The 13,398-nt window shown below is 41.5% G+C and overlaps 2 protein-coding genes across 3 annotated transcripts; one reads left to right on the forward strand and one right to left on the reverse strand.

Moving 5' to 3' along the window:
* The first annotated feature begins 2,226 nt into the window (after nucleotides 1-2,226).
* Nucleotides 2,227-8,224, forward strand: erlec1 (endoplasmic reticulum lectin 1). 2 transcript variants are annotated; one of them, XM_051417893.1, is made up of 14 exons: nucleotides 2,227-2,551; nucleotides 2,703-2,807; nucleotides 3,337-3,417; nucleotides 3,597-3,674; nucleotides 3,771-3,834; nucleotides 3,950-3,996; nucleotides 4,097-4,320; nucleotides 4,449-4,590; nucleotides 4,682-4,843; nucleotides 4,928-4,987; nucleotides 5,865-5,989; nucleotides 6,080-6,157; nucleotides 6,320-6,395; nucleotides 7,176-8,224. In XM_051417893.1, the coding sequence occupies exons 1-14, from the start codon at nucleotides 2,411-2,413 to the stop codon at nucleotides 7,245-7,247; spliced, it is 1,455 nt and encodes a 484-aa protein (XP_051273853.1). In that variant the 5' UTR covers nucleotides 2,227-2,410; the 3' UTR covers nucleotides 7,248-8,224. The 2 variants fall into 2 exon arrangements, with proteins under 2 accessions (XP_051273853.1, XP_051273863.1); XM_051417903.1 differs by having other exon boundaries at nucleotides 3,774-3,834.
* Nucleotides 8,225-9,282: 1,058 nt separating this feature from the next.
* Nucleotides 9,283-12,357, reverse strand: gpr75 (G protein-coupled receptor 75). The gene is made up of 2 exons (XM_051417880.1): nucleotides 11,973-12,357; nucleotides 9,283-11,628 (listed from the first exon to the last, which is right to left on the reverse strand). Exon 2 carries the CDS (start codon nucleotides 11,494-11,496, stop codon nucleotides 9,853-9,855), a length of 1,644 nt encoding a protein of 547 aa, XP_051273840.1. The 5' UTR covers nucleotides 11,497-11,628; nucleotides 11,973-12,357; the 3' UTR covers nucleotides 9,283-9,852.
* Between the last annotated feature and the right edge of the window lie 1,041 nt (nucleotides 12,358-13,398).

A 13,398-nucleotide genomic window follows, 5' to 3' on the forward strand; every position in this document is an offset into this window, starting at 1 on the left:
TCAGGTCTCTGACATTTTTGCCATTTTGAAGGAAAATTGATACATAAAAAACAGTCAAAAAAGAATTAACTTTGCTCTGGACGCTTTGGAAAACGTAAGCGGCACTAGTAATTCTATTATTATTCATTTTTAGGAGGCAGAGAGCTATATCATCTGTACATGTAACCTGGACCAATGTGTAGGTTTTAGTGGTATCTAGCAGTGTAGGTGCAGATTACAACCCCCTCGCCTCACCCTCCCCTTCCAAGCCTGTAGGAGAAACTCCGTAAATAGCCAAAAACGTGAAAAGGCCCTATATAGAGCCAGTGTCTAGCTCTGTCTAAAAGTAACAAAATGCAATACCTGTGCAAATTCCACAAAAAACTGAGAAAACTCTACTCCAATCTGCTGTGGAAGATCCTGAAAAGCTGTTAAAAGCTCCAGAAAAAGCTAGTAAGTGGACCTTGAGTTAAGATCTTTTCTGAAACTACTCCAAGGTCAAGATGTTTTTACACTAAATTAGGAATTAGTTATAAATATTCTGTCATAAGATTACTGCCACAAGAAAAAAGTAACCCTGAGAAAATCATAATTCAATGGCAAATGAATAGTTACCATGGAAACTAAACACTGTCTGTCTATCTACTTACTGATCTGTCATCTTACAAATTAAATCTATTTTATCTAATCCATCTGGAACATAGTACATACTATGTGCGCACTTTCAGGCTATGTAAATATTTACAACCATATGTACATTGCAGACAGGTGTGAGTAGAAGCTATACGTATGTATGTATGTAGCAGACGGGTGTGGCTGTAGAGGCCAAATGGTCCAGTGGGACGTTCTCTTGCTAGTATCCTTCCCTGTTCCTCCATATCCCTTTCTCCTCCCAATCCTCTCACTCTTTGTCTCGAAATCTCTGCTATAAGCGCTCTCCTTTCTCTTGGCTCCTGTGCTTCACATTCTCACATCAACAGCTCCACCAACAGGTGGAAAAATGTCCACCTCAGGTTTACGCTCCACTTTTCCATCAGTTCAAGGCACGCTCTGCATTTCCCCCCTGACAGTGAAATGCACACCCCGTATTTTCAAGGTCTATGTGTTAAATTTCCTGTTAACTGAGAGCTGCTTTCATGTGAGCTGTTCAGGTGGTGGGGGGGATTATTTATTGTCATTCAACACACAGCAATGCTGAATCAACAGAGTCACCGGATAAGAGTAAGGACACTGCACGTTGGCACAGAGCTGGTCTCATCATCGCCTGCATATAAGTCAACTAACATATGCAGGAAATGCTTAGTAGATCATCTTCTCAATAGGATATAGTATACTTTACATCTTCATACTGCCTTTCATCTTCAAGTACTTATAAAAATAACTGTGAGACACCCTAAAACATCAGCTCTATGTATTCAGCACACACGCTGACACAATTCAATTTCCAAATCCATCCACTGGGAGGCAGAGATGAGGCAACATACCTTTTCTACATGATCTGGGAAGCTCTCAAGCATTTCAACTCAAAAAGAGCAAAATGCTTCAGGCAAGCTGTGTTCAGTAACAGCTTTATGATATGGTGCTATGGTTAAGTTTAGCACGGCATTGAGGAGTGTGATTTCACCTGTGAAAACTGTACAACAGAAGTACATTTGCAACTTAAAGATCTATATTTACATTAATCAGACCCTGCCATTGGAACTTCACACATATTTTTATACTGGTTAATACTGGTTATATTGTACTATATTAACCTCCAGATTATATATTTTACCATTCATTCACCTTAGCTTTCCCATTTTAACTGTAATTGTATGCATATTTTTTTCAGACAAGAAGTAGTTTTCAACGATGTACAAACTAGCCTTTGTGCTGTTGTGGAATAATTTTGGGGGATTTTAAAATTTTAAATATTGCTAGTAATAATGCATGCATAGTAAAATTATAGCTCACATAATTGAAACTGAGTGAATGTGAAATGTTTAATAATATATGATTCAGCTGTGTGCATTTGCAAAGCATGGTAGAAAAGAATTTAAAATGATTTTTTTTTAAATAATATATTACAACTGTTGTTTAATTAAAAAACAATGACTTCTACAGCCATAACTCCAGAGTTTCACTGGTTTAAGTTGTTGTTTCTGCTCCAGGTATCAAACTCCTTGTCATTTCCTCATGTCGCCACCAGGGGGCGCTGCTGTGGTTTCAGCACGACGCAAGGGCGGAACACGACGTGGCAAGTAAACAGTTCACTTCCTGTTTTTTGTGCCGTATTGACATCCGTCTCACACGGCAGTATCTTACGTCTGTCAAACCAGGACTTCCTCGGACTTTGGAATAGCAGCTTTTAAGTCGTTGTTCGTGCGAGGCGAGCGGGCTGTTATCGTACATGAGGAGCGGACTGTAGGAGCTCAGCAGCCGGACAGGAGAGATGATGGCTGGGCTGCTGATGGTGTTTCTCGGGGGGTTGCTGGAGGTCTGCAGCGGCGTCTCAGCAAACAGAGGGGGTTATCCCTCCTTTACAGACGAAATACCTTTCAAAATCACCTGGCCAGGCTCTGAATTCACGCTGGTATGCCTCCTCTTTTAGTAACACTGTTTGTTTTTTTTAGACACAAATGTACAGGAAGAGGTTTAGAGAGATGTTACTGTCACCTGTAAGCTCCTCTTTTCATACTCGACGCTGCTGTTGGTGTAACAAACGTTTTTGTTGTTGATTTCAGTCAACTTCAGGAGCACTGTACAAGGAAGATGACTTTGTCATCATGACAACGACAGAGCAAGAGAAGTATAAATGTCTCCTGCCTTCCCTGGCAACTGGAGACGAGGTAAGCAGGATTAACAATTTCTTATTAACACATTACAGGTTTTATGACCCAAGTTATTTATATATGAGGCAGAGCAGCTCAACGTTGTCCCACTGGGTTAATGCAAGGCATTTCCTCTCCGGTGTACATACTATTCTCCATTTTCCTCAGGTGTACTTATTCCAATGAATGGTTTGTCTTGATAGAAGCATGTTTGTCCAGGAGAGATGTGCAGGTTGATCTTCAGTTGCATGAGACCAGTCTATATCTCCCATTAATCTTCAATCTGTTTGACATTTTTCCTTGCTGATATAAAGGAAAGCAAAAACACTGGGGCGTGATCAGACAGGTTTTAATTAGATCCCCAGAAGAAGAGTGTTGCTGAGGATGTCAATCTCTTTGTTTATTGATTTATCGACACTGACAATTATGTTAATGTGCTTACACAAAAAATGACAATAACATCACGCTATTTTTTGTTTTTGTACTGCTGTTGTGTTCACTGACACAGCTCCCTTACCCTGCCTTATGTCTCTCACTCTTATCTTAGGATGATGATAAGGAGTACAGTGGGCCAACTCCAGGTGAACTGCTAGAGCCACTGTTCAAACGAAGCAGCTGTTCCTACAGGGTGAGAGTTTCATTTTCATCTAATTTCCCTCCTTCTCTCAGTGTAAAGACTGAAACTGATAGTGTTCACGCTACGTTAGTGGAGCATGATTAAAAATGTAATGCTGTGTTTCTGCTGTAATGCTGAGGGTGTTTGCTGACTTGAACTCTAAACTTGCTTTTGGCTTGCCGACATTGCAGATCGAGTCATACTGGACATATGAAGTATGCCATGGAAAGCATATAAGGCAGTATCATGAAGAGAAGGAGACTGGTCAGGTAAGTGTTTTGAGTGGCTGAAATCATTTTCAGATTACATGAATGAGACGCCAGCGTTGAGTAGAGTGTGTGCCTAAAGGTAATCGTGTGTTTCAGAAGATTAGTGTTCAGGAATACTTCCTGGGGAATATGGCACAGAAGAGCCAGTCGGCAGAGGCAGGTCAGTGTCTTTTGTAAATTTAATTTTGTAAGATATTCTGTTTTTAATATTTTTAATACTTTTTAGTTTTTTTGTTTTTCCTTATTGTGCTAAAGCTGGACATTTATTTTTTCAGATAACGCTGAAGAGGCAGAAAATGTCAAACCAGCACCTGAAACAGAAGTAAGTATTATGATGAAACTTCAGTAACCAACCAAATTTGCCAGGATTCGATTCTCACACACTTTTTTCTGTTTCTGTCACTCTTTCCGCTGGTGTCCAGGTGCCCTCTAAGAATATAGAAGGTCAGCTGACTCCCTACTTCTCAATGGAGATGGGAAATGGGACCCCTTGTGTGCTGAAACAGAACGAGGCTCGCTCCACATCTGTGCTGTACGTCTGTCATCCAGAAGCCAAGCATGAGATCTTGTCTGTCGCCGAGGTCACCACCTGTGAATATGAGGTGGTGGTGTTGACACCCCTGCTTTGTTCACACCCAAAATACAGGTAGATCTGTCACAGTGAATACATTTAATATTGTGCTCAAAGGACTATACCTCAGTAGTAGAAACAAGTTAGACATTCTGAAATGCTTTATATATATTATATTATTTATATATATATATTCCTTTCAGGTTCAAGTCTTCCCCGGTGAACGGCATCTTCTGCCAAGCTCTGTCAGGCTCCCCTCAGCGGCCTCAGCGGCTCGCTCAATGGGACAAGGAGCAAGAGGAGCAGCTTAAACCTCCTTTCAGTGCCACCGTCGAGGCCAGAGAGGTAAGGCATGCACAGAAAGAGGACAGAGAGGAAAATGTATGTGCGTACCGACGACAGCTGGCTCACATACTGTATATCTAACACGTTACAGGAGGAGGCGCCACCAGTGAGAGAGGAGGCCTTCACCTCCACTCACAAACCCATGACCGTTGGAGGCCAGACTCAGGTCACTGTCGGCACCACACACATCTCTCGTCTGACAGATGACCAGCTAATCAAGGAGTTCCTCAGCGGCTCGTACTGTCTGCACGGGGTGAGGCGTGTTCATCTATGGCACCTGAGCAGTGTTTAATAAACTATTTAATGATGTGTAATCATCTTAATTTGTGTGTTTCAGGGGGTTGGGTGGTGGAAATATGAATTCTGTTACGGAAAGCATGTCCATCAGTACCACGAGGTAAGGGTCTCTCCGCTGGGTGATTAATGTGGAATATCTAAAACAAAATCAAATGTACTTCTAGTATCAGTTTAAGCTGTTACTCTTGGTTGTAGGGCTGCAATTAACAGTTATTTTCTTGCTTAAAGCTGCAGTAGGTAACTTTTATAGAAAAATAACTTTTTGTCATATTTGAAGAAACTTTCACTATATACTGTCTGTAGTACATGAGACAGATAATCTGAAGAAAGAAACAAAAGTTCCTCTGGCTCATCCTAGTGCTCCCAATGGCATTTTGCAAGAATCCACCCCGTCTGAATGAAAGTAACCAATCAGAGCCAAGAAAGATAGTTAGTTGATAGTCAAATACCAACACTTTGGAATGGGACACAACAATAAAGTAGCTTTCTCGGCTCTGATTCTTTTTAAATGCCATTAGCAGCACTAGGACGAGCCGGAAGAAGCAGTTTTTTTCACAGATTATCTGTCCCAGGAAACTTTCAAACTTTTTTTTTAAAGTTATCTACAGCAGCTTTAATGGTTTGGTCTATATAAATTGTTTAAAACTAGAGAAAAATACCACATCACAGTTTCCTGAAGACTAAGGTGCTGTCTTTGAATTACTTATTTTGTCTGACAAACAGTCCAAAACCCAAAGACATTCAGGTTATCATTACATAAGACAAAGAGTGTAGCAAATCCTCATGATTGAGAAGCTGGAACATTTGCCATCTTTGTTGGCAATAAAAATGAATTCAAATAATGATTGTTTCAGCTCTACTTGGCAAAATGTGTTACTGCATAAGTGATCATTTTAATTGTGTATGTAAGATCAAATTAGCAAGGAAAAAAGGCTTTGGCATTTGTACAGTGATGCAAATGTTCATTGGTGCTCCAGGAAAAAGAACAGGGAAAAAACATTGTGGTGGTCGGCAGCTGGAATGCCAAGGAGCACACTGACTGGGCCAAGAAGAACGTCGCCCGATCCTACCAGCTCAAAGATGACGGCGTGCAGAAAGTCAAGTAGGCCATTCATATGTTTGAACCAAAACCTGGATGCAAATTAAACTCTGACTGTTGTTAATTTTTCTCTGTTCATTTTCTACATGCCAGGTTGGTTTCCCACTTTTACGGCCACGGTGATGTGTGTGATCTGACAGGGAAGCCCAGACAGGTCATTGTCAAGCTCAAGTGAGTGCACAGCTATGGGGGTGGGGGTGTGGGTGTGGGTGTGGGAGGGAGGAACCATTGCACCGGTTCAGTGTCGCTGCCCTGAGTCAACACATGAGTAAGACAATACACTGATGTTCCCCCGTTGATTCACTCTGATCACATTTCTCTTCTCTCTGTCAGATGTAAGGAGTCGGAGTCTCCCCATGCTGTCACTGTCTACATGCTGGAGCCTCAGACTTGTCAGTACATCCTTGGGGTGAGTTCTGTAGTAACCAATGAGTCACAGTCACTGAACAAAACACATGCTTTAGTAGTGTATCAGGTTAACGCTGAACCTTAGCTACAATGCTAACCTGTACTTTTTATACTTATACTTAATTTAGTTGGAGAGCTAAATTTAATGAAAGTGCTCTAAACTGTAACCAAGTTATTAATAATTTACATCTAGTTAGTGAAACCTTTTTCACAGCAGACATTTTAACTTCCTCAAACACAGGTGTAACTAATATTATTATTAACTGTTGCACTGCTATAATTGCTGGAACTGAGCCTTTGTTAGTGTTTTATTGAGTCATTATTTCCACCTGTGCTTTTCCTGCAAACTGTCTGACTTGGAAAAGGTTTATGAATGTGATTTGTTTATTATTTGTGGATGATAAAGACACAAGAGTGATGTAAGCAAAGTTTAGGTTAGCAAAATGACACGTACAATATAAGATGGACAGACATTTCAACAGGGAGGAAAAGGAAAAACTGATGACTGTTCCTTGAGGTTATTTAAATAAAATCCAGTATTTGTTAGTGGTTCCTAAAAATGCTATCAATTTATGTGCATATATTTTTTTTCCTCCTAAAGAGGAAGATGTGTGCAAACCACAGACAGTTTCCAAGTCTGTCTGTCTAGTAGTTTCATACATTGTTATAACAATGACAGGGAGACTAGAAGTTATGATATCTAACTATACTGGCTGTATGCAGACAAGAGGTCAACCTTGACATTCGAGGTGTTTGACATCTGTTTTTTCTCTTTATGTAGGTGGAGTCTCCGGTCATATGCAGGATTCTTGACACCGCTGACGAACATGGACTTCTGTCAATCTCCAGCTAAACTAACAAAGATCATATGACAGCAGCAGCGCATGAAGGACAAGTAGAGGACAGACGGAGAAGAGGTTGCACATGAAGAGAGTGGACACTTACCATAAAACAGAAGAGAGGGAGGAAGAGAGAGATGCCCATGACACTGCGCTAAAGGCCAAAATCAAGGTTAAACTGAGGTTAAACTTGATCTTGAGGATGGATTTCATGTAGCCTAGGAGTATAGCCCCAGCCCCGAGCTGTGCAATGGGAAATGTTACATCACAGCCTAATCCAGCAGGCTTGCTCAGACTTTGTGAAAACAGTGAAATGGGGCCGACGCATCACTCCACAACACAGTGGATTATTTCCCTGTACTTCATATCTATGCTTCACTTTCTGTTGATTAATTGCAAGCAAAGGAGTGATGAATCAGGGGATTTGTTATCATCAGGGGAATCAACAATGTTAATGGTGGTTTTATTGTCTTTAAGGTCTGTATTTGTGCGTGTGTGTGCGTGCGTGTGAGCGATATGAAAACTTGCTTGACTGTGGCACTTGTAGATGGGGGGGGGGAGAGAAACAAGTCTGAAGATCTCTTGCAGCAGTGAGAATGTGTGCTGTGTTAATTTACAGGATGAGTGAGTGTAACTTATGCATTAAGAGGTTGCTGTGGAATAGAAAAGTGAGAGGTTGATTAAAAATTAATTTGTTTGTAGGATGTACAGAATGTCTGTGGGTTCCTATAAGAGGTATTCTGTGGTTTTATGAAGAGGCACACTGGCAATCCTGATCACTGCTGTATCACAGGGATAAAAAAAAAACTGTGCATTTACAGCAAATAATAAAACTAAAATTTGAAACCTCATTTAAAATGTTGTATTACCACATGGGGGGGAAAACTGACTTCACTGAGATATAAGGTCATCATGGCAACAAATGTCTGCTTAATAATTATAGGGATATCTGGTAAATTGTGATTGCCTTTATAAAAAAAAATAGTTTTTATTCTGTAGTTCTCTTGTTATTTGTTCTTATTAATCATCATGAACTCTGTTATTTCCCTCCTGGAAAGAAGATACATTTGTTGATCCTCCTCTGAAAGACATCTACTATAGTAAGTTGCCATGGTAAATTTAAGGCCACCAGAGGGTGCTGATGCGGTGGGTATTGTATAATCTTTTCTACTTATGAAAACCTTTTTTTTTTTTTTATTTATCAAAAAGAAAAAACAACTCGACCTATAAAAGAATCATCACCATTTAAGGTCAAATTACATCTGAAGTGTTCAAAAGAAGTCATTACAGTTATTTTTATTCCCTAATACTAATACTAATACTTTTTATTTAAAAAACAAAAGAAATAGCAGACTGAACTGAAGGTCTTTGAAAGCTTCATCTGTAACCTCACTGTATGTAATGTAAAGAATACTAAGCATGTGGATATATTCTGAAATGCCTAAGGCAGATTTGCAGTTCAAACACTGTTACGTGAATATATCAAAAGAAAATAATGTAGCGTTCGTGCCAATTCAAACAGTTTTGTTGCCCTGAGTTATCATCCTTTTATAGGCCTAAGAAAACACAAGTATGATGTTTTTCACATTCTTAACATCAGCGCAATAACAGGTGTTTAACTCCAGCAGACATGAGGCCTAAATAAAAATGAAGTTTACCAGTATTATGATCATTTCATTAGCACTGAAGTGGCAATTAAAGTTAAAACCAGAGCTGGAACTAACAATCATTTTCATTATCCATTATCTGCCATTATTTTCTTGATTAATTGTTGTGTCTAAAAAATATCACAAAATAGGAGAAAATGCGCATTATATTTGTCGAGGGCCCAAAGGGACGTCTTTAGTTTAACTGCTGGTAAGACGAATAAGAGTGACAAGGGTCATTAAGTTTGCTATCATATATTAAAAAAGAAAAGCCTCAAATGCTCACAGTTCAAAGGCTGAAACCAGCAAAAGTTGCTTGACAAATGACAAACAATGAATCAAAAGTATCAAAAAAGTTGAGATTAATCATTTTAGTTTCCAGTTCAAAAAGCGAAAGCACACATCCACTGCACTTGCCAAACATTTATTGTGTTGAAAAGTGTATGAGGTTCACAAATATATTTGTCTTAAGAAGCAAAGGTCCTTCGAAGTGCAACCACATGCCATCGACAGCCATGTGTGGGCCTGTGCAGGGTTTCATAGTAGCCTGACCCCACAGCAGCACACAACCACAGAGGAGGCAGCAGTGAAACCAGCGACTGCAGTCTTTGGCTGCCATGAAAACCTACAGAGTCTTGGGTTACAATGGCACATGCGTGCGCAACACTGGGGCAGATTTATGTGAAAATGCAGCATCTGTAAAAGAAAAAGTCAATTCCATAACAGTAAATAACTTTTTTGGACACTTTCATTACAAATCTATTGCTTGGTTTTAGTTCCCATGGCAAGGCTGAAAATTAATTTTTTTTTTAAATGTTCCACTCAAGAAAACGTAACATGTATTTCCACTGTAGAAGAGAACAAAAGGTTAATACAGATTCCAAATAAATGAAATGGGCTGTTTTCAAGTTCATTTTGATTCACGTTGGATCTAAAGCCATGGCGAGATTGCCCAAACCTTTTATGTTTTAGATTAGACTGAGGGGATGGGAATCTGGTGCACTGAGGTGCTTTCAAAGTCTTGTAGTGCGTCTTGGTGAGTGTGGTAGTGCATGGCTACATAAGACTTGGCAAAGGCAAATGTCTGAGAGCTGACAGGCTGCAGGCTGGTGGGGGAGCTGGGCCCTGCAGAGGGACTGCTGTTGTATATACTGTAGTAGGGCTCAATGCGGGTGTTGATAGGCGTAGAGGTGCTCGGGGGGCGAGGCTTGCGCACACCTGTGGCCTTTGGACTACCCGCACAATCCCTGGAGTGACTGGGCCCGCACGCCTGGTCTACCAGCCTCCTCTGTGGCTTGGGTGACAGAACGTAGGCCGAGTTGGTCTCGTGATGGGAGGATTTATTCCGATTGACTTCCAGGCTGCCCTTCCCCATCGCATGCAGGCGAGTCTTTTGCTTGCAACAGAGGAAGCCCAGCGCTGCCCACTGAATACAGCACAGCACGCGGCGGCGGAGGCCTGCACTGTTGCGCGAGTAGACAAAGGGATTGATGCCCGACTTGAGAAAAATTAGCACAAAGCCGCAGAGTTCAAACTGGTAATGTGCAAAGCTACTTTCTGGTGACAAAACATCCTGTGCCAGTGAAACTCCCATCGGCAAGCAGCAAAGCAGCACAGAGAACACTATAACTACGCAGGTGACAACCGCCTTAGAGTCTTTGGCTGTGGCCAGGTTGACTGTAGACACCAGCTGACAGCAGGTGGCTCCTTGGGCAGCCCCTGGTACCAGTGGCTGGCTGTTCTTGTTGGCGTAAGAGTGTGTCTGAACATTCTGCAGTTTGTTGTAAGTCTGGTTACGGTACAGAGAGGGGCCTTGAACGGCACACTGCATGCTCTCAAAGCCTGCTGCAATGAGAGGTGGTGGGGGTGGAGGGCATGTGGCATCTACAGCGATGATGGGACATTTCCTCACTTGTGCGTTTTTTCTCAGTGTCTGAGCAATCATCAGATAGGACACAGACACCACGGCAACGCAGAAGGCAAAGTCTGCCAGGTAGACGTACAACACCACCCTGGCCTGTCCACCTCCCAGGCCAAAGTGGGGCAAGCAGGGTCCATCTCTACGCGGGTAGGCTCGCATGGTAAGGAGGGCGGCCATGGTGAAGCTGGATGTCCACAGTAGGGCGGTGAGCGCCAGCGTGCACGGGAAGGAGGCGGTGCGGTTGGGCTGCTGCCCCAAAACCATTCGCAGTCTGTGTAAAGCAATGACAGCAACCGTCTCCAGGGACATGATGATGAAGCCCGAGCTGGTCAAGTGGAAAGCAAAGCAGAAGCTCTTCGACACGCCGGCCCCTCCACCTGCATCCAAGAAGAGCACCAGTGCAAACATGGGAGCAGTCACGCAGCAGATGAACAAGTCACAGAAGGACAGGTTGAGGATCATGAAGTCAAAGTTGGTGCGGAACTTGCGAAACACAGGGTCAAAAAAGGACAGGAACACCACGAGGTTGCCGTAAGACCCAAGGCAGAAGATGAAGATGAGGAGGAGAGAGCAAAAGGTCAAGGTAGCAGTGTGGATCACCGCCCAACCTGACGGGGTCTGTGTGCCCAGGGTGCCATTGAAGTTCTGCTGTCTTGGCACATCCACCAGGTCTGATGGTGTAACAGTGGTGTTCATTGTATAATAACAATTTATAAGGATCCCAAAGTCATCGATTTCAACATTATTCCTCTACGTAGAAGGAGACTGTGAGGATCAGTCGATGGTGATAGGTGCTGCCTCCGCCATTGCTGCCACCTTGGTAGAGTGCTACAAAGGATACAGTCATGTATTAGCTGTTATACTGAGCAGTACATCACATTTAATACACAGCTGATTAAAGGGGGGCGACGGGTAGTGCCACTGTGTGTCAATAGGTACATACTGTATAATAAGCTGTGATGCACTTACATGTTATACACAATCTACAGTAGGCTATAGCTATGCACCACTGCATTTGGCCAATTATACCATACTCCCCCCCCCCCAACACACACACACACACACACACACACACATACACACACAGTCTGCTGAAATCCAGAGGAAATATTTAAGCTACATCACCGTTTTCCTAAAGCTTATACGATGAAGATGAGAAAATTATAACCTACCATCTGTAATCGATCGTGCGTCCATCATCTTTCATCATTTGATACAGCCCATCTTCATTTTAAGGCAATATGAGAGTAAGTGAACGCACCGCGGCTTTAACAGCGAAATCATCCACCAAAAAAAAAAAAAAAAAAAAAATCACAGCAGTCCACCGACAAAGACACTGACATAAAACACGTTTCCTCACATGTCTGTGTTACATTTCCAATGGCGCAAATACATGATAGCGTATTCGTTTTCTTGCCGATGTATCATTTCTTATACAGGAGCGACGGCCACTGGACGTGCACTGAAAAATGAGTATGAAGTCACTGCCTACGTATCTGGGCATGAGCATAACCACTGCATTCAGGTAGTCCATCTGTAAAAACTCACAACATATCTACCTACAAAACACTCATTTACCGGAGTTAAATGGCAGTTTTTCTACCTTTTTTTTTTTTTTTCTCCTTTTACTTCACGGTCACAAGATTTGAAAGAGACCGTTGCACCATATTCTGACACGTCAGATATATTACCGCAGCAAACGGGCTTCTTTGTGTCACCAGTGGCAACATACTGTAATATTAGCTTTTACGAAAAAAAAATATATTAAGCTGGATTTACACTGTTGTTTTATAACGGCATAATAAAGTAAAAATAAAACAATATTCCTAATAATTTTAATGTAACCCCCCCTCCGCTTTTCACTGCCGTCCTTGGGAGCAGCAGCTCAACAACGTGGTTGCTAGGCGACACGTAGAGACGATTCTCTGTGAATGTTTAAAGCAGTGGCAGTAATAACTGTCATGGAGGGCCAAGATACTCTCAGTAGGTTTATATTCATGTGGTCAATGTTTTCTGTAGTTAATACCAGATCAGATTTTCAATATTGGGAGACAAGATGCAGTTTTTTTGTTACAAACAATTTATTGTCATCTCAATCAATAAGCAAACAGTACATCTAAAAAAAAAAAAAAAAAAAAAAAAAATCACTGCAGTTTTGGCACTACACTATACATAAGTGAGGTACTAAATGCTTCAATGCTTTCGACTGCTTTCAAGTCATCAGGGGAAAAACATACGCAAACCAAAATCATTTCTTTTCATCTCACTGGGGTTTTGGAAAAAGGTAAATGTAACCGAGGATAAAAAGGGAAGAGGTCACAATTATGGACAGGCGGTTTGGTTATTTTCTTGCACCCAAACGCATGAAATGGTAATCAAACTGTGCTCAGGTCCTCACAGCAAAAGTGTCACACAAGACAGCAACAGATAGGGGGGGAGCTTGACCTCTCCCTTTGTCTGCAAGAGCAGATGAGAATTGGCTCCACTGCTAAAAGCTCAGCTACTTTATTTCAGACATACTTTCTATGAAAAATTAAAACATAGCATTTCAAAAAAGTAAAATAAATAAATAAATATGTTTGTGCATATTTGCTATAC

The sequence above is a fragment of the Dicentrarchus labrax genome, unplaced genomic scaffold (assembly GCF_905237075.1).
Source record: "Dicentrarchus labrax unplaced genomic scaffold, dlabrax2021, whole genome shotgun sequence".
NCBI classification, from domain to species: domain Eukaryota; kingdom Metazoa; phylum Chordata; class Actinopteri; family Moronidae; genus Dicentrarchus; species Dicentrarchus labrax.